This window comes from Danio rerio, chromosome 10 (genome assembly GCF_049306965.1).
Source record: "Danio rerio strain Tuebingen ecotype United States chromosome 10, GRCz12tu, whole genome shotgun sequence".
NCBI classification, from domain to species: Eukaryota; Metazoa; Chordata; class Actinopteri; order Cypriniformes; family Danionidae; genus Danio; species Danio rerio.
This window is the reverse complement of record NC_133185.1, coordinates 8,264,730-8,290,479: the sequence shown is the minus strand read 5'-3', so window position 1 is coordinate 8,290,479 and position 25,750 is coordinate 8,264,730. Positions and strand designations below refer to the sequence as shown.

Genomic DNA, 25,750 nt, shown 5'->3' with positions numbered 1-25,750 from the left:
ACACAATATGACAAAGGCTTACTTAAAAAACACATCTGTCTTTGATCAGACATCTTTTGCTATTAATAGTTCGAAAAACTTGTAATTGTGCAATGTAAGCCTCTGATATTCAGAACATCAGTTTATTGTGCAATCAACTGGCCTAAAAAATAAAGTAATTAGCATATTTAAATAAATCACATTTTTAATTGGTTTAACAAACATGGTTTTTGTTCAAGTTAACAGACTAGTCAATCTTATATTGAAGAAATGCATCATTCAAAAATCATTTTAACAGAGACCTGATCCATTTTTAGTAGACAAATGTTATTAATGCAGAGGATTTTAGATAGAGAGAAAAAAATATGAATTACTTGGGCGCACACCTGAGTCTCTGCATCATCTAAGTGTGTTCGGTACCACCAAATGCGAGAGAAAGTATGCAATAAAAAGGAGATTTTTATTTATTTATTTATTTATTTTTATATTTTTATATTTTTTATATTTTTAATTTTTTAATTTTTATTTTTTATTTATAGTGGGGAAAAGTTCTACATTCTATTAAAATGCTTTATTAAAATGTTTACTTCAAGGAACTAGTCACCAGACCCAGCTCCCCGAGAATGAATGGTGCTTTTCTATTTATATAGGATGTATCCAAAATCCCCCCTTTACCCTCATTCCCTACAATTAGCTCACTAAAATAGTCCACCTGAAGGAGTGAATGTGAGTAAGTGAGATTAAGCATTAAATTCCCTGTGTAACTCATTCATTCGTTTTCTTGTCATCTTAGTCCCTTTATTTATCCGGGGTCGCCACAGCAGAATGAACCGCCAACTTATTCAGCAAGTTTTTACACAGCGGATGCCCTTCCAGCTGCAACCCATCTCTATGAAACATCAACACACACTCATTCACACACACTCATACACTACGGACAATTTAGCCTACCCAATTCACTTGAACCGCATGTCTTTGGACTGTGGGGGAAACCGGAGCACCTAGAGGAAACCCACGCGAATATAGGGAGAACATGCAAACTCCACACAGAAACGCCAACTGAGCCGGGGCTCAACCCAGCAACCTTCTTGCTGTGAGGCGACAGCACTACCTACTGCACCACTGCTTGTGTTCTGTTCATTTAACAATTAAAATATCATCTATCTAGAAACTTACATCGATAGTATTCCGTAGTGAATGTCATCTTGTGATAAGAATTTGAACTTTTTTTGGAGCATGAACTTCCGAATTCAGCTGGATTAGCTAAATTGTTACTTACATACTTACATAGTAGGTATGTGCCTTAGTTAAGTTTAAAAAATAGCCAGAAATAGGTTTACATGCTGATTTTTCATTCATCACAAACACATGTGACAAATTTCACTGTAAACACAAAATATATAAATAAATATTGTGTTGCTAATATACACATTCAGTGTAGCTGAATAAATGCTTATATGTATATCCTGCATTTTGTGTTCTTGCGTGCATTTGAACCGATGGCTTGTGAAGTAGCCTAGTTCCAAAGGCAACACAAAGAAAAATCTGTTGCAGCTGTATTTTTTCTGTAATTTAGTGCTGCTTCATACTGATCTCTTTCGTACCATCGTTCTTGCATACCAAGATTTACGGTAACACTTTACAATAACAGTACATGAATAATGATGTATTAATATGTAAACTAAACATTAATTTATTATGAATTAATGATGAGTTAAGGTATGCACAATTCAATTATGAATTAACTTTAAGTACAACATGAGTCACATGAGTTCATGTGTGAATAACGACTACCTTAATTACTTGTTAGTACATGTTGTTAATTAATGTATTAATTAACATTTAAGTTTAGGCTAAATGTAACCAACATGAACTCATGAGCTGTTAATGTATAGTTATGTCATGACTTTACTTGGAGGGGCACATCACTATTAACTCATCCTTAACTACTTATGAACTCCTCTTCATGTTGATGTTGACAGAACACTTTTGTATTGTTATTCAGTGTAAACTCACTAGTTGGACATGGATAAGAAATCCATGAGTAGTTAAGAATTGGTTAATGATGATGTGCCCCTCCAAGTAAAGTCACAACATAATTATACATTAACATATCATGAGTTCATCATGGTTAAATTAAGCATAAACTAATGTGGTACTTAATACATTAATTAACAAACAATCATGAACTAACAAGTAATTAAGGTAGCCATTATTCACACACGAACTCATATGAATCATGTTGTAGTAAAGTTAATTCATAATTAGTGCATAACTTAACTCATCATTAATTCATAATAAAGTAATGTTTAGTTTACATATTAATACATCATTATTCATGTACTGTTATTGTAAAGTGTTACCAGATTTACTTTATAGAGCACAAGGCTATAGGGACAATTTCAGATACAGCCATAGTTGTCGCCTCATTTGCTGTGATATAATCTCCTGCTGCACTCTGCCACCTGTTTATAATACTATTACTTACGATGACTTTTAGGAGCACTTTTGTATAAGAACCCTTTTGTGCAGAGGCAGGATTGTGCTCATTAACCTGTGTTTATTTCCTTTTGTGTCCTACTTTACCACATGTTTGTGTATTTTAGGTCTTCTACAGACCAACTAAAGATGTGTGGACTACCAATAGAGTTGATTCTCTCTGGCCAATCAGTGATCTGCAGGGTTCACATGTCACATTTTAGTAAAGGTATAGCTTACTTTGGAAACAGGTACCAAGTTCCAGGTTTCCACACAATGGAACATTCCAAAAGCGAACCAAGCTGCATCATGCCATGAATTGTCTACTAGAAAAATGTTCATAGTAATATTTTTATGATCAGCTCTTTGAAACTCAGAAGAGACATAAGCTGACTGACGGTGACATCAGTCATGCGAAATACTGCACTATAATAATGTGTCCACCAAATCAGTGTTACTTGCATCACTGTATTTCTGTTGTGTTGGATATGCTCTTTTCTGAAGTAAGCTAATTTAGTTCTCCTAAAAAGGCATTCCAAAATAAACACCCTAGTAGCAAAGAATTCTGGCCCAGATTTGGCATAAAGCTGGCACAGCAGGCATTCATCCGGCACTGGCATACAGCATGTGGGCCAAACATGGCCCGGGTTTGGCATAGGTGGCACCGTCTTTAAGGCGGCACACAAGATTTGGGCCAGATGAAAAACGTAGCATTTGGCCCAGATTTAAAAATTTGATAAGTGGGCCATGTGAGTTTGGCCAGTCTTGACCCACATTTAAAATACACTAAAATCATTTTTGAGTAAAGAAAAAAAATTCTACCAATCAGGTCACTTTGAGAAAAAGTGTGCCCATAGTGTGCCTAAAGCGCATCACTCCATGGGTTTATCAATTTCATTGCAATCGTGACACACCAACCTATCTGGCCCAGTTCAGGCCCAGTTATGAGTTATTAACTTGGCTGAGACTTGGCCCAGATATGGTCTGTGTTTGGCCCTTGTCTGGAAGCAAGATTTGGTCCAGTCATGTACCGTAATTCACTGCGGCATGTGGGCCAAGCAAAACCTGATTGTGTGGGCCAGAGCTGGGCCAGAGAAATTTTGCTATGTGGGCATTGAAATGGTTCTAGTAACTGTGAAAAGGTTCGTTGAGTGCAAACAAAGCTACAACAAATAGGGAGCCATAAACTGTTGTGCTATGGGATTTTTGTAATGTCACCTTTTTCAGAACTATTATTTTTAAGAATGAACCTGTAATGAAATTTCTACCAGCTAAATATCTTAGTTTTGATTCTTGCTGTACTTGGCTGTAAGGATCTAAATAATAATAATTTTAACAATTCAGCTCAGTGGTATAACTGTAATGCAGTTAAACTTGCCTGGAGCTATACTTATGTTCGCATCTCACTGAAAATAACTGCACGCTTAGACCTTTTATCATATAATTACATTCAAGCACTCAGCAATGCATTCAAGCACGTTTTACTTGATTGTTAGTCACTTAAAAAAATGTTTTCTTTACATTTTCTTTTAAACACCATTTTACTGATTAAATTTATTTGCTTCATCATTAATGTGCCTCTGAATCTACTGCAGTGTGGACAAAGTCAATAAATGTTTTTTTTTCATTGATGTAGGCTAAATAACCCATTTATAATTCCCATTTTGAACTCTTTGCATGTTTTCGTCTTGCTTTTGAACAAGCCAAATCTCACGTTTTACAGCTTCACTAGAACGGGCATTTTTTTTCCGTTACCGGAGCTTGTATAACAAGAAACTTTAAAAATCAGCTCCTCCTCCCTCTTCCCCTTGTGCATCAGTTAGTCCAAGTGCAGAGCAATAGGAGGTCGCACTGAGATCTCACCTTTCCGTTATGTAAGTCTCACTTTATTTAAATTAATTGTTTATTTTAAACAAGCTTTATGAAAGAGCGCAACTTAGCCCAGTTTTTTTTTGTTCCCCCAATTCAGTAACTGGAACGTCGGCAAGTAGAAGAACTGGACAAGCCAATTTAGCTTAAAATGAGTATGAGTTTAATTGACACCTTCATTTACGCATTTGCGCACGTGTGTTTATTAAGTTGCATAGCACAAACTGGTCAAACTCAGCGCCAGGGCAACACTGGAGCAGCAGCTCTCAGACAAACCATACAATGGCAGCACAATGGCAAACTCTTTAGTATATTAAGTCAAGGTTCGGAATATCAGCCGCCGTTAAAACGAGACGGAAACAAAGAGCAGGCGCAAGCCAGACCGGTAGCCATCGTCCGCAATGATGATGCAGCAACGAGAACCGACAGCTCAGCGCCTTCACGAGCCTCCCAGAGCCGCGGGTCTGTGCGCGTGCCGTCAGGTACCGGTGCGCGCGGAGGCGCGTCGCGCTGGCTGTCAGGTGACGGAGCGCGCACCAGAGGAGTTCACGGGCGCAGAAACCACACAGACCCGCTGCGGTCAATCAACGGCACCGACAGACCCGCGGGCGATGATGAAGTGATGGTTGGTGATGATCCTTACAACCCCTACAAGTCTACTGACCCGGACAACCCATATTATAATTATTACGACACGTATGAGAGACCTCGTCCCGCACAACGCCCGGGATATGGCACTGGATACTTCCAAAATGGTAAAAATCTATCTATCTATCTATCTATCTATCTATCTATCTATCTATCTATCTATCTATCTATCTATCTATCTATCTATCTATCTATCTATCTATCTATCTATCTATCTATCTAACTATCTATCTATCTATCTATCTATCTATCTATCTATCTATCTATCTATCTATCTATCTATCTATCTATCTATCTATCTATCTATCTATCTATCTATCTATCTATCTATCTATCTATCTATCTATCTATCTATCTATCTATCTATCTATCTATCTATCTATCTATCTATCTATCCCCCCCAACCATAAGACTGAGTAGTTTGAACATGCTGTAAAAGTAATTTTTGAGTGTGTCTGTCTATCTAAAAATAGGCCTACTTAGTTATAATGTCTAAAACTTCAATTTAATTGATAAATTGATTATAACTGTTTAACTTAATTTGCATAATTATTGTGGATTAAGAATGTTTGATTAAAAGAGAAAAAAATTGCACCTTTCCAGGTAACAAAAATATTTTAAAAATTTGAAAGTTCAGACAAAATTATTGTGGTTCAAAAACATTTTGCTAAATCAACAATTTTATTGTCCAATTTCTGTCAAATCAAGCTACAACATTCATAATGATTGGCTAATTGAAAACTACCACTTTACATTAAAAACTAAAATGTGTTTTGATACCAAGTGAGGCAGCAAAATTACTGGTGTTGCTCTAAAAAAAAGTGCATGACGCCATTTGATCTAACTCTTGAATTTCATCTGCATAATTGCGTGTTTTTTAATTTAATTGAAAGTGTTAGCTTGAAATAATGACATTGTTCCACAGAAGAAAAAGCAGGTTAAGTTGGTTTGCTGGTCAGGGTGGTCTGTGTCATATGGGCTTTAGACATTTCATAAAGATCTGTGCATATTCTTTTATCTTTTAATAAACCATTGCAGTGTTTCGTAGGTTTGCCTGATCTTGTGGGAGACCCATACTACATCCAAGCATCCACCTACGTGCAGCGAGTCCCGATGTACAACCTCAGATGTGCCGCTGAGGAAAACTGCTTGGCAAGGTAGAAGGAATGTAATCAAGATTTCTGATGCGTGGTTGCAACTAGAGAAAGAAAGTATTCCTCCAAGAGTAACGGATGAGTCATGCGACCAATTTAAAACCCATGCGGTAGGAACACCCCATAACTCAAACCAGCTCTGAGACAGGGAAAAGAATTAAACTAAAGTCCAGTCACGATTGGAAGTGAGAAACTCTACAAATAGGTTTCGCATAAAGCTGTTTACATGGAAAAATGATCACATGCATGACTGCGAAACACATTACTGGGGCGCAGAAGAAATGTCTAGTCCAGTAAATGGAGTGCTTTGGAAACGTGCATCTGTACTTGTTCCATGTGCGCCTGAATGTGGCCACCGGGCCAAGATACACTTTCTGAAAGTTGTTATGACAAAATGAGAAACTCAAGGAATGTCTGATATTTTGTAACCGTTGGACTGTTTTTGTTGCGCAGCTCTGCATACAGGTCCAGCGTGAGAGACTACGACATGCGTATGTTGCTGAGGTTTCCACAGCGAGTCAAGAACCAAGGGACCTCAGACTTTCTTCCCAGTAGGCCTCGCTACACCTGGGAATGGCACAGCTGCCATCAGTAAGTCTATTCTGACACATATTCTCATTGACACTGAGATTTGACAAAACTTGATCTGGATCAAGTTTTCTGATTGACACTTATAATACAAAACACACAAACAGTTTTTATATAGGGGCTTGAACATTTCTGCAAATAATTGACTATGTGAGATGATGTAAAACTTGTGTGATTATGTTGTTATGGTTTGAATTATTTGACCAATTTGTTCATCAGCTTCATGATTAACATCAGTTTAAAAGGTTAGTTCAGCTTTCAGCTGCAACTCAGACTTGGAAACATCCATACACACTTATTCAGACAAAAACATAATGGCCAATTTCATTCATTCATCCATTCCTAGTTCCTTTATTCATCAGGGGCAGGCCCGTGCAGAGACTGTTCAAAGGGGGGGGGGGGGGGGGGGGTTGGGGTTGGCTGGGGTTGGCGTTGGCACGCATGTTCTGATCAGCGGTGTCGTCGCGCGCGTACTCGAGAGCAGTGTTGTCGCGCGCGTACTCGAGAGCGGTGTTGTCGCTTGCCTAACGAAGGGCGGGAGGGGGTGTGTCGCGGGGGCACTTTTGATCATTTTGGAAGGGCACTTTCTATCCAAGACTAAAAAGGGCATGTGCACTGCACAGGTTGAGCCCTATGTGTGCACGTGCCTGATCAGGGGTCACTTCAGTGGATTGAACCGCCAACTTATTCATCATATGTTTTACACAGTGGAAACCCATCCAGCTGCAACGCAACACTGGGAAACACCAACACATTCTTGCACACACTTGCATACACTACGGCTAATTTCAAGAGTTCACACTTAGCTGATGATTGATTATAAGCAAGTTTGGCATGCTGTCCCGGGAGAGAGCCCTGAGCTCGAAGGTTCTTGAGCCCTGGGCTCCCTCCCGTTTGGAGGAAGAGAGGGGAGCCTCGAGCTCAGGTAGATCTCGACAACTCCCCCTTGATAAGAGCTGATGACTAAAAATTGAATGCTATTAAAAGATATGCTGATATAAGATTATATATAATAATATAATATAAGATAAGATAATATAAGATTACCTATATTGCAAATTTAGATTTATCAATTTACTTGTTGTGCATGTTTTTGGAATGTGGGAGGAAACCGGAGGACCCGGGGAAAACCCACGCAAGCACGGGTAGAACATGCAAACTACACACAGAAACGACCACCGGCCTGTTGAAGGACTAGAACCGGTGACGTTCTTGCTGTGAGGCGACAGTGCTAGTCACTGGGCCACCGTGCTGCCCTATGGAGGGAAAGGTGAAAAGGTAGGGGTGGAAGGGGGGATTCTTCAAATCGAAGATGACTGTAGTGAAAAAACCCTGGCTCTTTATAGTGGGTTAGGAATGACCTGATTGGTGGATCATGCATGCTAATGCAGAACCAGCCGTGTTCAATCATAATCACGTGCTCCTCTCGATATTAGTTTATGAATAAACTTCACTTAGCTTATTCAATTTCACGTGTACCGCATGTCTTTGGACTGTGGGTTAAACCGGAGCACCCAGAGAAAACCCATGTGAACACAGTGAGAACATGCAAACTCCACAATGACAGGCCAACTGACTCAGCAGGGACTCGAACCAGCAACCTTCTTGCTGTGAGGCGAAAGTGCTAACCACTGTGCCACCGTGTTTCCCCAAAACAACAATTCAGTTATTACAGTTTTTCTCAGTCGATTTGGTGCATTTGTCACAACACTACATTATTTACATTTGCACAACAGTGCATGCATTTCTCAAAACAATTAGTCATTTGTGTACATCATAGTAGCAGTTTCTCATTACTTCCAGCAAATTGCAAATGCTTTTGGACATGCGTTCATACAGCTCTCTGCTGTTTATAACATAATCATTTGCTTGTCATGTCAGTCAAAATGAACTAAACGTGTGAATGCTGAATAGTCATGGTAAATAAAACGAATGGTCCTTATTTCACTACTTGAGTCATTACATACAAAAATGTTGAACTACTGTATGTGTCAAAATCTGTCAAATGTAAATATTATAAAAATGTTTAAAAATTTTCCTGAAAATTCCTTCTAAATTGAACAATTTCATGGATGATTTACAGACCTGTGTGTGTTGTAGGTTCAGTTCTGATAAATATTGCAATATTGTTTACAGTTGTGCACAGCTCTACCCAAAGGAAGGTTATGTTTGTTGTAAATATGGGTGTATTTATTATTTTGCACAATGCTGTAAATAAATTAGAATTGCAAAGAGCATCTGCAGTAAAAATGTGAAACATACATATTCAGTGTCTTGTACTCAGATACCTCACTAAATGCAGTGATGTCTAACTTTACTGTAGTTTTCAAATGGCTGTGCAAATAGTATAAACTTGCATTTTCAGCAAGTGTCACCAAAATCACACTTTTTTTGCATTAAAAAAATGTAGAAAGTAAACTGTCATAATGAAAACACGACAAAGCCATTTGACTAGCTTGTTCATAAACAATGGTGTCAGGACTTTTCATCTTGATGACACTGACATTTTCATTGACATCAATACTTGTTTTTGAGGAATGAGCGATCCATTTTAAGAAAGTGACACACTTTAACAGGTTATCAACTAGGTTTTGCAGTTTGTACTAATTTCTTTTGAACAAAGCATTAACTGTTGTGCAAATGTAAATAGTTTTGTGAGAAATCCACCAAAGCCACTGAGAAAAACTGTAAATACTCAGCCTCGTCATTTCAAAGGCCTGAAAGTTTGGAAGTTTGTTTTAAGAACATAACTTAAGATATTTTAGGGGAAATCAGAGAGCTCTCTCATCCTCCACTGGCGGCCATGGAGACCACAAATCTCCTAAATCATAAATCTTTCAAGGGATCTCATAAACACATCCTCAAAACTGACCAGAGAGAAATATTATCAAGCAATGAGAATAATTTTTGTGCACATAAAACAAAAGTAGCTTCTTTTTCCAACACATTCTTCTCCTCAGTGTCAGTACACGGCAAAGTTTCACGTGAGGCTGCTGACACATTAACTCGGTTTTGTTTTAAACAGAGGAATTTGCGAATTGTGTTGGGTGAGGGGGTAGTGTATGTCACTTCGCAGTGATCATAAACATGCTCCCTATACTGACCTTATTTTTTTGAGTCAAGAGAGGGCACAGCCACCGGAACTTTATTGGCTTGAGACTTGTGGTCTTATTCACTTTTATTGGTTTATAGCAGAGATGCCCAAACTAGGGCCCACGGGACAAAGTTGTCCCATTGTAACCTTTAATTTGGCCCCAAATCCCATCTGAGATGAGAGGGAGAATTATGAGTATAGTTTAGAAACTAATTCTAATTAAATGTAACCTTTTAGTTTGATTGTTTGTTTTCTTGCTAAGCTACAAAAGACTAACTGAATTGAAACGTTGTGAATATTTTTTAATGTACGTACACCCCAATGGAGGACAATGCATAGACATCAGTGAGCAAATGAAGGCAAAGGCAGATTCTGCTTGACTAGTGTATGCAGCATTGAACTCCACTTGGTGAATAAATTGTTTATGTTTTTTATTGTAATAAGTTGTAATTAAAATGTATACTGCAGTAATTAATACAATTTAAAATAATGTTTTTGATTTCCAAACATTATTAAATAAATTAGGAAATTTTAAATTACAACTTCAACTTTCGGCCCTGGCTCTCAATGATATTTGGTTTTTGGCCTTTTTGCTTACCTTTGGTTTACAGCCATAAAAAAGCTTGTCATGTTGCTTGATGTTGCAGACTATTCTTTTCTTATTTTGTTATTGTTTATAGACAAGTAGGTTGACTGTTTATTGCAGTTTGTTATTCCTAGTGATTACCCCTATAGGCAAATTAATCGAAAGTCCTAAAACAAAAAGAACTTATGCTGTCACATTGCATAATATGACCAATACTGACACTCAGAAGAAGAAACTGTTAAATAAAGTCAGTATTTTTGCTTTATGAGAACACAAAAGTATTCTAACAGCTTGATAATATTTCTTTTGAACCACTGAAGGCATTTGGTTTGATATGAGGATGTTTAAAACCCGTATCGTATTTCCTTGTGATACACTGAGTTCTAACGAAAGGAAACTACGTTTACATGGACATCAGTAATTGAATTATTTGCCTTAATCTGAATAAGACAATAATATGATTAAGGTGTTTACGTAAGTTGCTTTTTGAATGTTCCTTTCATGATCCTGCATTATTTGTTACAGCACATCGATTAATGTCATTGTGTCACCACGCTATCCACGTTTCCTTCAGATTTTCATGTAATTTTGGGTGTTTCATTTTTATCTTGTCGACCTAAACTGCAGCTTGACAGCTTTCATTCAGGAACATTTCATGCATGCCCTCCATGCCCAACGAGATATTGGCTGCAAGTATGAACTGCTGGAAAATTGTCGTTTTAATATAATTTGATACTGCACACCAAATGGGGAAAAACATACCTATATTGTGTCTAAGAAACATTATTTACTGAAATAATACCTTTAATTCACAGCTTAATAAACAATCGTGTGCGCTTTCACAACAGCACAAACTTGTTGACACACAATAATACCTTATCAACTTCGTAATCTTACTTTTTTTGTGTAAATCTAAATTTTAAATCTTGAGAAGGTCCAGTTTCTTGAACAGACTGAATATTTCCTTTAATAAGTCATTAATGTTTCATCAGGTATTATTTTTTTCGCCTCTATATGTTTTTTGAGCTTATGACTTTTAAGTTTATGAATTACCAAGGATCACAATTTCAACTAAAAATCTTCTTGAATGTTCTACTGAGAGAAAGGTCACCTATATCTCCTGTATGACCTGATAGTGAGTCAATTATCAGCATGTTTAAATTTTTCAGAAACTTATGAGATAACATTTTTGAGAGTTTATGTTCCTCTTAAGAATTCTAAAGACAGCAGACATGATGCAATGAACTGAATTCCTTCGCTAAAAGAAAGACTGCAAGGCTTACTTGTGCGTTTATCGTGCTTTGAATGTTGTATCTGAGTGATATCTGAATCCTGGTGCTGTTTTTAGAAGGGAAAAGGTCTGTATTCTTGTCTAAATGAAAACACTTTGCAGAGGCCCACTACTGCTGCATATACTTCAGTTGACTCAGTAACGGCTCACTGCATAGTTTTGTGTTGAAGTAAGCCATGTCTCACCACCAACTATGGCGTACATTTGGACGAGCTCCAGTGAATACAATGACTTTAGGTCTTGCACATAAATGGGGCGTAAGGTCTGTATGCTGACCTGCATTTATTGGAAGTGTTGTATTGCTTTTTGAGTATTCTTGTCTGTTATTTATTTATTTTTTCATTGCACAAAATGTTCTTAAGTTCAGACAACTGAATCATCTAATATGACAATATAAAAAGATTTTGGCAGTGCTGCAGTTTTCCATTTGGTATGAAGGAGTCATTTAACTAGAAATAACTGTTTTGTAGTTGATTACTCATTCAGGGACAGTATGACATTATTCTGTGGAATATAAAAGAAGACATTTGGAGGAAGCACATGCTACATTTTTCCAAATTACAAAGAATGGAGCCTTGAGCTTCAAAAATGATGTAAAACCCATACAAAGTCTGTTAACAGTTTGCAATGTCTGATTTGTGTAGAAATCGAGAGTGTATATAAATCATTGATTAATTTATTTGTCTGAAATATCTAGGTCACAGAAACAGTCTAAAACATTTGTTGATAAATCTGAACTTTGTTCACAAGTCAGATTCTTTTAGTTCAATTGAAAGGGCCCTATTATCAGTCTGATCTCATGAGTAGATTTTACGTTTTGTCAGTTTAGTGGCTAATGCGTATGAGTTCAGTCGTATGAAAATGTATGATTTTAAAAAGAAGGTGTGGCACCCAACCCCACCCCTAACCCCAACCATTATTGGGTGATGAGCAAATCGTATGAAATTGTACAAATTAGATTGTATGAATTGATACGAATTAGCCACTAAATTAAAAAGTTACGAATTGCCATGAGATTGCGATGCTATTATGCACCTGAAGCGAAAAAAGAGTAAGACATGTTTGGCATGATTTGTTGCTATTTTCAGACCAGCGCAAATAAAATTTTCACATTTTGTGCCACGTTGTTAAACTTTTAACATCAAATTCATGTGCGTCCCTTTGGTGTGCCAGTAAAGGAGGTGTGTTAAGGCCAGTGTTGGGAGTAATGCGTTACAAAAGTAATGCATTACAGTAGCGTATTACTTTTTCCTGTAACGCAGTAGTGTAAGGCATTACTAATACAGTATTAGTAATATTTTACCTGGTGCATGTTTAGTAACGCTTTCATTATAACAAACTTTTCATCCGCAAAACATTAACAAATAAAAAAAATGAAAATTAATGAATAAATAAAATCTTTGCACTTAAACTAAATGAAACATGTAGGCTGATGGATGTCTTAAGTGGAGTGTGTACAACACTGTTTACCTATTCACAAAAGGAGTAAAGAGTAAAGTAAAGAGAAAATAGGAAGGCCGAATGGAAGAGGCTTGTTCTTTATTCTTGCGCTGCAGATGACCTTTTAACTGTTCTCTTGCTAGTGAAGCAATCAGTTTTTACACTTACAAAGTCCGTCATGTAAATAGCAAATGCGCTGTGGTGCGACACCACTTACTCTTAAAGGGAATGGTAGATGAAACTGATTATGAACTGTGTTTATTAACACAACCCTGTTAGGCTATGTGCTGGAGCGCAAAGCGCATTTTTCCATTCTTAAAATAGCAAAAGTAGATTCGGACATGCCTTTAATGCTTTTGCTCCATGCTCTTTAGACTTTACACCTAGATCATTAAAATAGAACCCAAAGACTCTGATCAGTAACTGAGAAGGGAAAACTCAATGGATCTCTGCTATTTTTTCTGATAATTCCTTTTATGTGGTCTACAGTGTGTGAATTAAGTAATGTTAAGCTGCGTCCCAAATCACATACTTATGCACTATTCTACGCCATTTTGTAGTATAAATAGTGTAAGTAGTGCGTTCACACTTAAAACTCTAAAAATAATAAGTGCACTTTAATTACCTGGATGATGCACTCATTCAGCCGGTAAAATTAAGTTTGTAATGATGGACACTTCACGCACTCAATGACCACAGTTTTGCTCATGTAGCGGAAGGGGTGGAGCTATCGGCCGCACATGTTGGATTACTTTATTTATTTTGGATGGTGAAAACAAAATTCTCCTATGAGAGTGATTATAGCGCCTCGCGATGGTGAATGCAGTAAAACTCATGGCAGGTGTTATTTGATAGTTTGGTTATTTATTGCACTTATTTGCCAACAGTCAAGCGTCATCAGGGAAATGGTTTGAATTTCCGCATATTAAAAAAACATTAGTGCTCCATTTGAGTCGACACTACATACATATTATGCTGTTGAGTGTGTAAGTGCATAAGTACATAGTGCATGAGTGCATTGTGTATAGTGTGCCGTTTGAGACGCAGCTTTAGTCTGTGTGATGCTTAAGAATGTTTTAGTGCACACTCAGAATTGCTTTCCATGAAATATGGTGCTGATAAGAAAGCGTCCTTTGTCAAGCCCACTTACACTAATACTTGTATGATATTTTTCCAGAAACGAAGCATTGATATGAAAGTGTCAAAGCATACAAAGAGGGGAGTGCATGTGTTTTGAGGAATAATGAATGTATTCTGACCTAGAGACATACATATGGCTATTTTACCACCTTTCTTTAATATGAAACAAATGGTGGCAATTTTGTATTCCTGCACCATTAAATGCAAGATTGACTTTTACAATACAGATCAGAGCTAATTATTTCCCACTATTTGGTCACAATCCCCCCACATCTTGCTTTGATGTTCTCCAGGGGGGATCAAGTGGTTTTTACTGGTTTACTGGCCAAACCTGCCTGTAATTTGCACCCTGCTATTTGTAAATGAAATGATCAAAGTGTATAATATGATACATTTAGTTTCCCTTCAGAAAAAAAACTATATATATATATATATATATATATATATATATATATATATATATATATGATTCTGAACTGCAGAAACAAGTTATCAGCAATTCCAGTTTCACTTCTGCTAGATTTGTTAAACATTTGCATGGTCTTGTCATATTTTAATTGGTTTATAAACATCTTATTGAGAAGCAGCATTCATTGTTAAAAACAAAACACTTATTCTTGCATGACTTTTCAAAAAACCTTTGTTATAATCACTTCTTCAAGTCTCAAACTGATATGGTAAAATAAATAGCATCATTGTTGTGTTCAGAAAACTGAGGGTTAAGAAATTTCTTATTTTATTTATTTATTCATTTTATTATTATGCTTTAAACAACAACATGACAATACAACAAACAAAATAATGCCAGGGTGATAGAAGGTAAATAATAATAACAGCACAATAAGTAAATAAAACAAGCACAAAAAACAAGAGTATAAATAATTAAATAAAATTCTTACAATTACAAGCAAGCTGGACCTTTACATACAATTGAAATTTTTTAAACTAGAGCACAAATGGACAGTTTTAATGGCCTTTCTATTAGCACTATGCTGAATATAGTACAAAAGTAATTTTCAGTTCATTATAAAACAAAGTAAAACAGGGTTTTTGTTGTAAAATTCACACTTATAAATATGAAACTTAATTAACAAAATAAATAGGTTTATAACAAAAAATACATATCATAATTAAAATATTTAAAAAATCACGTTTTCAAAATGCAAATTAAAATTAACGAGTATCTTTTTTTTTATAAAGACAAAAGCATCATACCAAAGCTTTTTAACATAACCACAGTACCAAACGATGTGGGGTACAGTTTCCAAATGCAAAGAATGAAAAAAAAAAAAAACAGTTTATATCAATATAATTTTTCAATTTACTGAGAAAATATTTAACCAGACATAATTTATGAATTAGTTAAAAAGATATTTTTTATCTTCATTCATTAATTTTCTTTTCAGCTTAGTCCCTTTATTATTCTGGGGTCGCCACAGCGAAATGAACCGCCAACTTATCCAGCATATGTTTTTACGCAGCGGGTGCCCTTCCAGATACCTATCACTAGGAAACATCCACACTCATTCACACACTACGATCCATTTTAGCTTACCTAATTCACCTATCCCACGTCTTTGGACTTGTGGGGGAAACCGGAGCGCCCAAAGGAAACCCACGCCAACATGGGGAGAACAAACAAACTCCACACAGTAATGCCAGCTGACCCAGCTGAGGCTCGAACCAGTGACCTACTTGCTGTGAGGCAAACGTGCTACCCACTGTGCCAACGTGTCGCCCTATTTCTTTTATCTTATTTGTAACAAAAGATTTTTAAGGTAATGACTAATACTTTCTGTTATTTAGAAATTCTTAGTTCTTATATAACAGCAAGTTTTTACGCAGTGGATGCCCTTCCAGCCACAGCCCATCTCTTGGAAACATCCAAACACACACTTACACTACAGACAATTTAGCCTACCCAATGTACTTGTACAACATGCCTTTTGACTGTGGGGGAAACCGGAGTAAACTCACGCGAATGCAGGGAGAACATGCAAACTCCACACAGAAACGCCAACTGAGTCAGCTGAGGCTTGAACCAGCGACCCAGCGACCTTCATGCTGTGAGGCGACAGCACTATTACTGCACCACTGCGTCGCCAGAGAAGGTTTATTCAAACAAAATTTTAACCAATCAATTTTAACAGTATCATTTAGAGAAGAGAAATCCAAAGGGGTTAAGAAAATCTCTAATGTCGAAATTCAAATATGATGCTATAAGCAGTCGACCAATCACAAGAGACTGAGCTGTCTGACCAATCAGAGCAATAGGGAGGGATTTAGAATGATCGAATCCTCGCACAAATCCTTTGAGAAATGTGGTATAATGAAGTCTATTTTATGAGAAAAGTATTTTCAACCTTGGATGCTTGTAAACCTATTGTAGGAAACCTTAAAGATATTAAAATTGGAACCCTTAAAGGCATAATGGGGCACTTTAAAAGAACTGCTTACTGGAGGGGAAATTTTGATTTTAGTCTTTTCCTCACACAAAGCTATCATATAGCCAAGAAAAGCTGGTGGTTTCATGCTGCTTTAGCCACAGTTCTGAAGCTCAAATCTCTTGATTCACTGCAATTGCAGGGAAAAGTGAATAAAAATCTGTCCTCTCCTTTTATGGTCTACAGAAAAAAGAAAGTCGTTTAGGTTTAAAATGGCATGAGGATGAGTAAATCATGAAATCATTGTTTTGTTCCTTTAACAACTTTACTGGCTGCATTGAAACTATCCGAGGTGAGATTTGCATGGTGTAAATTCCTGCAATTCCTGCAAACTGGCAATGAAGCTCATTTGGAAAAACTCTGCACAACATTTTTCTGCCTGACGAGCATATATATGAAACAGTTTTGAAACTCGGTTGAGAAAATGGAATTTGAAATTGGGATTAAATGTTAAAAACACATGGCATGCATTATTAAATTGATTAATTAGTCCAAATATGAAGCTGGAAGCAATTTGTTTCGCTCTCTCCAGGCACTACCACAGCATGGACGAGTTCAGTCATTATGACCTGCTGGACGCAACCACTCACAGAAGAGTAGCAGAGGGACACAAGGCCAGTTTCTGCCTGGAGGACACGTCCTGTGACTATGGTTACTACCGACGATACGCCTGCACCTCCCACACTCAGGTCACACTCATTTAATAAAGTAATTATCCATATATATATTTCTATGAATGGACATTTTAAAAATAGTGTTAATCAGTGCTTTTCTGTGAAAGAAAAAGCACTTGGCACTTCTCCAAAAAAACATTTTTTTTTTTAAATTTTAAATAGTTCAACATGTTGCACTGGGGTTTCATTTATACAACTGTGCGTAAAAACATTTCAAAAAGTAAACATATGTCAGAATCAATAGTCATTCATTTATGTATAATTGTTTTGTCATATGATGATATAAAGTCAATATTTACATCAGATGTGTTTGCTAAGAGTTTACTTACAGCTGCGCACATTCTCCTGTCAAGTGTGTTTTTTATAGATCACCACTTTTGAATGGGAAGTGGCGTACACACATTTCCACCCATTTTGTGCATACCCCATGTTTATAAATGAGACCCCTGGTCAATATTATGAATATATAGATAATGCAAGAAATAAGTGACTTAAAAAAACAGCTTCATCCTATGATGGTTCACTGATGGTATACTATGATGATACCATTGTACTTTGAAAACTACATATTGGTGATTCATTCATTCATTTATTCATTTTCCTTCGGCCTAATGCTTTTTATAATCAGGGGACACCACAGTGGAATGAACTGACAACTTATCCAGCATGTTTTACGCAGCGACAACCCATCACTGGGAAACACCCATACACTCTCACATTCACACATACACTACAGCCAGTTTAGCTTATTCAATTCACCAATAGCGCATGTCTTTGGACTGTGGGGGAACCTGGAGCACTCAAACGAAACCCATGCGAATACGGGGAGAACACCCAAACTATACACAGAAACGCCAACCGACCCAGCCGAGGCACAAACCAGCCACCTTTTTTGCTGTGAGGTGACAGTGCTACCCCATGTTGCCCCGTGTATGATTCATCCTATTTGAAAATTATGCAACACCCTCCAACCCAACAAAAGGTAAAATCTTTTAATGTAGTTTAACTATAGTAACTACAAATTAGTAAGCGTTTTCTATACTAACCACAGTTTTTTTTTTTTTTTTGTAAAACCGTAGTTATCCCAATGCTATCTCACAGCAGTAACTTTTTGATTTAGTTGCTAATTAATATGAATTTTTACAATGCCATTTCTATAATTTATTAGAATTTGCTTATACCCCAATGACGGTTGGGTTTAGGGGTGAAATTTGGGGCTACGCCTCCTTTCAAAAACTGATTTCAAGAGTTCACACTTAGCTCATGATTGATTATAAGCAAGTTTGGCATGCTGTCCCGGGAGAGAGCCCTGAGCTCGAAGGTTCTTGAGCCCTGGGCTCCCTCCCATTTGGAGGAAGAGAGGGGAGCCTCGAGCTCAGGTAGATTTCGACAACTCCCCCTTGATAAGAGCTGATAACTAAAAATTGAATGCTATTACAAGATATGCTGATATAAGATTATATATAATAATATAAGATAAGATAATATAAGATTACCTGAATTGCAAATTTAGATTTATCAATTTACTTGTTGTGCATGTTTTTGGAATGTGGGAGGAAACCGGAGGACCCGGGGAAAACCCACGCAAGCACGGGTAGAACATGCAAACTACACACAAAAACGACCACCGGCCTGTTGAAGGACTAGAACCGGTGACGTTCTTGCTGTGAGGCGACAGTGCTAGTCACTGGGCCACGGTGCTGCCCTATGGAGGGAAAGGTGAAAAGGTAGGGGTGGAAGGGGGGATTCTTCAAATCGAATCGAAGATGACTGTAGTGAAAAAACCCTGGCTCTTTATAGTGGGTTAGGAATGGCCTGATTGGTGGATCATGCATGCTAATGCAGAACCAGCCGTGTTCAATCATAATCACGTGCTCCTCTCGAAATTAGTTTATGAATAAACTTCACTTTGTATGAATTAGCCACAAAACGAGAGGGGTCTGGATGCAGACCTGGTGCAGTGCAATCTGAGCTGCATCCAATGCTTTTTGTTGCAATCACCTAACCCCACCCCTAACACTACCCATCACAGTGACATCACTCACTCCATTGAGTGCGCTGAGTGATGCAATCTCAGCTTGCATCATAAAAGCTGCATCCAGATACTATTGCACTAAAATGACAAAGCGTAAAATAATTACACTTCCTTATGAGGTCAGGCTGGTTATACATATGTGAATTTGTATAACAAATAAAAAAAAAACTAAAAACACTTTTACTATAATATAATTATGGTCAAATCGCATACCTTCACCATGTTTTGCAATTGCATGTGCTAATAGACTTCTAATGTTATTGTTTTTCAAGAGTTCACACTTAGCTGATGATTGATAGTAAAGCTAGTTTGGCGTGCTGTCCCGGGAGAGAGCCCTGAGCTCATAAGATCCTCGAGCCCTGGGCTACCTCCCGTTGCAAGGCAAGAGGGGAGTTTGAGCTCAGGTAGATCTCGATGACTCCCCTTCTTGCTTGTTGTAGCTAAGTGTCGGATATGTATGCTGAAAAGGTGTACTCAGAGTTTAGCTAATGTTTTTTGATTAATTGTTTAGAGTGCTTGTTTTTGAACTGTGGGAGGAAACCGGAGGACCCGGGGAAAACCCACGCGACCACGGGGAGAACGAGCAAACTCTGCACAGAAATGCCGTCTGGTTTGGAAAGGAATTAAACCAGGGGCATTCCTGCTGTGAGGCAACAGCGCTAATCGCTGGCCACCGTGGCGCCCGTTTGAAAGGAGGGAAAGTAGGGTTGGGTGGGGGGGTTTCTTCAAGACGAAGACATTGAGATAAGAAAAGTCTGGTTATTTATAGTGAGTTAAGGATCGTCTGATAGGATAATCAGTCATTAGCTAAAGTTGGAACAGCTGTGAACAATCATAAGCACGTGATCCTCTTGAAATTTGTTTATGAATAAACTTCACTTAAACTCCAAAACTAGTATTAAGACAAGTACATTTTAAACAGTAGAAGAAAACTCTCTCTCTCTCTATGGGTCCTATACCTGGCGCAATAAGGCGCAAGATGTGTTTGCCTGGACGTGTTGCTATTTTCAGACCAGCGTAACCTTAATTTCCCCATTTACCACAACATTGTTTAAATATCAAATCCATTTGCACCACTTTGTGGACTCATGGGTGTTCCGGTGTAGAAAAGAGGTGTGTTACTGTGCATTGTTGGTGCATTGCTATTTTGAGGAACTTAAATAGACCTGAAAGCAGGTCTAAAGTCCAGTGTAGAGCTGGTTAGTTTTGCGCCCCACTTTCACATTGCTTAATACACATAGAATGTACAGCAATACACTTTTTTTTTTTACAAATGAAAAAGAATTAAAGGATTAAAAATTAATAAAAAGTATTACTTTCGACGTAAATATAAAAACCACATCTTCATCTCGAGGTTTTTTTTCAGTTCATTAATGACAATTTGCTTTTGTATAATGTTATTATTATCATTAGTATTATTTATTTAATGCATATTTATATTTGTTTATTAAAAACAACCTTAGATTTGTCCACCTGTCAGGTTTTGGACCATATGGGCATAGCATGCGTTTTTGAATATAACACACTTCGTTATTGTTGTTCATTTATTCGTTTGCAGGAAATTATAATTGAATTTAGAAACAGTTTTGAAACAAATCTTTGCACTTAACAAATGAAATTAATTATTTAGGCTGATGTCTGTGCGTACATTACCATTTCCATATCCACAAAAGAGAGAAAGAGAAAGCAAAGGTTGATTAGAGGTGGCTCATACTTTATCCTTCAACTGCAGAAGTTTCACTGTTTTCTCACTAGTGAAGCTCTTAGTATTTCCACTTACAAAGTCCGCCATGTAAATGGCAAATGCGACATGGCTTGATGCAACTGACTCCTAAACGGAATGGCAGATGAGACTCTGATAGGTTTATTCTCGAAACACCTATAACTCATTAAGAGAAAAAGCAAAGCCTTGTTAGACAATGTGCCGCAGCGCAAAGCGTATGTTTTCGTCCTTAATAGCAAAAGTGAATTCAGCCATGCACTTAATGCTTTTGTGCCCTGCTCTTTAGACTTTGCGCCTAGATCAATAAAATAGAGCCCTACATTTTAATGATACTTCTCAATATTGGGTGTAATATGCAGATATATTTATCTTTCTTCACAATGTCCACCCACTTGGATGGCTTCACAATGCATTGTGGGATCAGTGTGAAGAATGTATGGGTTGCTTGTTATGGTACACAGCCTACAGTATACTGCATGGAATTAGTGGCCTTAATGAAGCATGTTTGATTGCGTAATCTTACCCCAAAGGACATGTGCATATATGTACATAAAATAACACACCTTTACCATGTACCTTTGCTGAAAGTGTTCTGTTTTTGTTGTTCCAGGGTTTGAGTCCAGGTTGTTATGACACGTACAATGCTGACATTGACTGCCAATGGATAGATATTACTGATGTGAAACCAGGAAACTACATCCTCAAAGTGTGTGACTGTAATCAAATAAGTTAAGAAATATCCAATATATGTTCCTGAGTTAAAACCTCTTGTCTGTTTTAGGTTAGTGTTAATCCCAGTTACCAGGTGCCGGAGTCGGACTACAGTAACAATGTTGTGCGATGTGATGTACGTTACACCGGAAACTACGCGTATGTTTCTGGATGCCATATATCGCAGTAAGTATGTTTGAAATATTTTGATTGACTACTATGACTGCGTGTACTGTAATTAAATGTAATAACGTGTTTCCTTTATTTCAGATATTAAGTATGTAGTGAAGGATCCAATAGAAAGATCAACAGACAAGAGGTGATTTAAGATGAAAAAATAGCAAAAACCGAGACAAAGTGAACAGATGACTGGACTGTTTGAGAGAGCCAATGATCAGCAGGGCATTCTAATGTTGACTATACCACACAATATGAAATCCTGAAGCCTAAATACAGTCTGTAAATTGCATTATTCATGTTTTTGTTTTTGCTATGGAAGTTCTAAGCAAAATGTAGTTATTATTGCCAGTTTGCAGGGATACCACACATTCCAAATCATTCGGCATCATTCTCTGTGACTAAAAAAAATTATGTTAACAAAATGAAACCTTCAGATGTTGATTCACACTATAGGGATTTTTCCTTAAAACATGCTTTAGTGTGCTAGAGCGTTGCTTTAGTTGTGTATTCTAAGTAGATATTTATATACAGATGCTCATATTACTGCAACACATTTTATATATGAAATGAAAATTACTTGAATAAATAACTTCACACTCAGCCTTATGACCTAATGACTTTGACTTATTTGTTTTCTGACTCTGCACTCTCACACTCTGTTAAGTAACACTAACTAATCATTTAAAGTTTCTACAGACTTTTGTTCCAGTACAATAGTGTATTTTTAAATATATTGAGTAGGGGGCAGGGCATTTATTTTTGAGCTCCTTCTCTCATCATTCACTTGCAGCAAACTAATGGTTGGAGGGATGTGGCTAAGCTTATTTTGCTTAAAAGGATAGTTCACCCAAAAATGTTCATTCTGCCATCATTTTCTCACCCTACCTGTCCCAAACCAGTTTGACTTTCTTCTGTTATAATCAAAAGAAGGTATTTTAAAGAATGTTGGAAAGCTATAACCATTTACTTTTTCCTGCTACGTTTTCCTGCTTAGGAAGTCAATTAGCCCCTTTCACACATACAGACCTTTCTGGAAAATTACCGGCAATTTTCCGGAAAGGTTGTATGTGTGAACGGGCCCTTTTTGAAAATACCGGTAAATTCGTTCTGGGTATTTTCCGGAAAGAGAAGTTGTAACATTACCCGTAATTTGCCGGAATGCTGCGCTGTGTGAACGCAGAAGGAAGATTGCCGGAAAGAGCGCGTGCTCATCTAGAACGTGCTGACGTGAGATGCCTTCTTTAGCCAATCAGAACAGTCAGATGCATTCACGTCCGTGCGCTTTATGACAATAAAAGCCTTAGAATATTTTTTCAAACACATTTAGCTGCTAGAAATTTGTCAGATAACGTTTATATGTTCATCTTAATTCCAACCGTGTAATTAATTATCGATAAGATGCTTATGATAAGCCGTTGTTTGTTTACCTTAAAGCTTTGCGTGTGCACATGAAACAGCCCATGGGCACACACACATATCATGAACATCTCGACATGCGAAAGTGTTTCTCAATATGTTTTCATCGAAGTTGTTCACAATTCTGATCCATCCACAGAGTTTGTGATGTAGTCAAATGTTTACAAACACAAGCGCAGCCGTTTAGAGGTCATTTCTGGTTAATGATGTCAGAATTTACCGGTATTTTGGAATGGATGTGTGAATGCTCTTTTCCGGAAAAATTCCGTAATGTTCTTGCCTGTGTGAACAGCGCTTTTTTTGAATATACCGGTAAAGTCGTTCCAGAAATTTTCTGGATATTTACCAGTATCACTGTGTGAAAGGGGCTAACGTTAATGGTTACAGGTTTTCAGCTATCAAATATCTCTGTCATATGGATGGCATGGCTGACAGACTTGGGAACAGAATGTTTTTCTTGTTATTGAAATATTTGAATGTTTGTTGTTTGGTTGTTGTACAACAGTTTGAACTGTATTGCAATCTTCTTTAATGTTCAACAGAAGAAAGAAACTCATAAATGTTTGGAACCATTTGACAGAGAGTAAGTAGAGAGTAAATTTTCATTTTTGGCTGAACTATCCCTTTAAGTCGTCAAACTCACATCGTTGGAAGGACTGCAATTCCAGAGCTGAAACAAAAGATTCAATTTTAATAAAAAGTGCTGTAAGTAAGTTTTTGACTCTTAAAGCATACAAATATGTTTGCAGATATTTAAGAAACGTGCCAAGTGAACATAATTGTTTACCTAAAAAAACAATGCTAACGTCAAATATCCTGCTTTGAAAATGTTTTTTTTTCCGTGCCAGAGCACTGTATTTGTTTTGGTAATTTTAACCTGCCCAATGCCAATTTAGCCAATTATATTTTAGAACCCCACGATACTAGCTGGAAAACTGCTTATTTCATTCATTCAGAAAGGCTCTAAAAGCAAGCGTCTGCGACCGTAATGCGACCTCTTGTGGACAGTAACATCCTCCAAAATGAGACCGTTTCAGAGTTCCACATGAGGTGGTTTTTAAATTAGCAAATAATATAAATATTACGAGCGTAAACATTAGGTAAGCATGTTACATTGTATCTGCGTGTCCTAACAACATTATTTGTGACGATATTTGCAGTGATAAGCAATTTGGCTGTTTTGCACCAGATGAAACATGACAGAAATTTAAACACAGCCATTCAAAAGCATAGACTATGCACTCACTCACCAAATGGCATGGTTTATAATCTATTTAACTTATATTAACCCTCTTTAACATTATAAAATGTACATGCTGAATCACTGATATGCGTTTAGTTCTAAAGTTAAATTTCAAAGGGTTTATTTTCAAGATCTGAGCTAAACTTTCTGCTGATGCTTTTAGTATATGGCAATAAATGTCATGTAAATTGGCATTCAAACTCACATTGTTAGCATTTAACACTGAATAAAGCACTTGAGGTTTACCTGAGGTGATCATTGTCTTAGTTTTCTGTTGGTCACCTGTGAGAAATAGAAACTGTTTCTATTATATCAATTCAAACACGGTTTAAATCACTCGCTACTGTCCTCAATCTGGCAACCTGCGCTTGCGTTTGTTTTGATCCTGGAGTTTTTTTATTGCATTATAACACAATTACAATAAGGCAAAATTCAATTAACAACTTTCATCTACATTTATCTAGATCTACATTTTAACAGAGCACAAATAATCAAATCAATAAGATAATACAAATAAACAAACTTAAACCATAGACACACAAACACAACTAAAAGAAAGAAAGAAAGAAAGAAAGAAAGAAAGAAAGAAAGAAAGAAAGAAAGAAAGAAAGAAAGAAAGAAAGAAAGAAAGAAAGAAAGAAAGAAAGAAAGAAAGAAAGAAAGAAAAAGAAATTTACACAGGGTCTACAAACTAAACAGTAGGCCTATTTTTTCACATTTTAAACTTTAAATTTTTACAGTATAACCAAAATGTATTTTGGAAAACCAAAAACAGTGGTTTTGTTTTAAGACACTTGCAATTATGAATATAAATTTTCTCCAAAATTAAAATATTGTTCAATACAAATTGAATATTAACATCTTTCCCTAATAAACCAAATAAAATTTCATTTTTAGAAAATTGGGAGGACAACTTGAGAGAAACCTTTAACCACTCGAATGAATCAGACCAAAATGTTCTGTTATAAACATTAAAAAAATAAATGTGCAGTAGTTTCAATGTCAACCTCACAAAATGTACAATTGTTGAGATCAAAATTAAATCTATGTCTAAGAA

At 36.9% G+C, this 25,750-nt stretch overlaps 1 protein-coding gene across 2 annotated transcripts; it reads left to right on the top strand.

The window, feature by feature from the left end:
• The first annotated feature begins 4,267 nt into the window (after positions 1-4,267).
• On the top strand, positions 4,268-22,640 carry loxa (lysyl oxidase a). Of its 2 annotated transcripts, XM_005155442.5 has the most exons (8): positions 4,268-4,331; positions 4,427-5,081; positions 6,023-6,131; positions 6,582-6,719; positions 17,244-17,400; positions 21,754-21,849; positions 21,925-22,040; positions 22,125-22,640. In XM_005155442.5, the coding sequence occupies exons 2-8, from the start codon at positions 4,478-4,480 to the stop codon at positions 22,129-22,131; spliced, it is 1,227 nt and encodes a 408-aa protein (XP_005155499.1). In that variant the 5' UTR covers positions 4,268-4,331; positions 4,427-4,477; the 3' UTR covers positions 22,132-22,640. The 2 variants fall into 2 exon arrangements, with proteins under 2 accessions (XP_005155499.1, NP_996972.1); NM_207089.1 differs by having other exon boundaries at positions 4,293-5,081.
• The last annotated feature ends 3,110 nt before the right edge of the window (positions 22,641-25,750 follow it).

What these genes read in the sequence shown, in the direction of transcription:
- loxa (XM_005155442.5), top strand. Translation starts at nt 4,478, where the DNA reads ATGAGTATGAGTTTAATTGACACCTTCATTTACGCATTTGCGCACGTG. An exon ending in CCTGCACCTCCCACACTCAG is followed by an intron (nt 17,401 to 21,753) that starts GTCACACTCATT and finishes TTGTTGTTCCAG; the next exon opens with GGTTTGAGTCCAGGTTGTTA. An exon ending in CAGGAAACTACATCCTCAAA is followed by an intron (nt 21,850 to 21,924) that starts GTGTGTGACTGT and finishes TGTCTGTTTTAG; the next exon opens with GTTAGTGTTAATCCCAGTTA.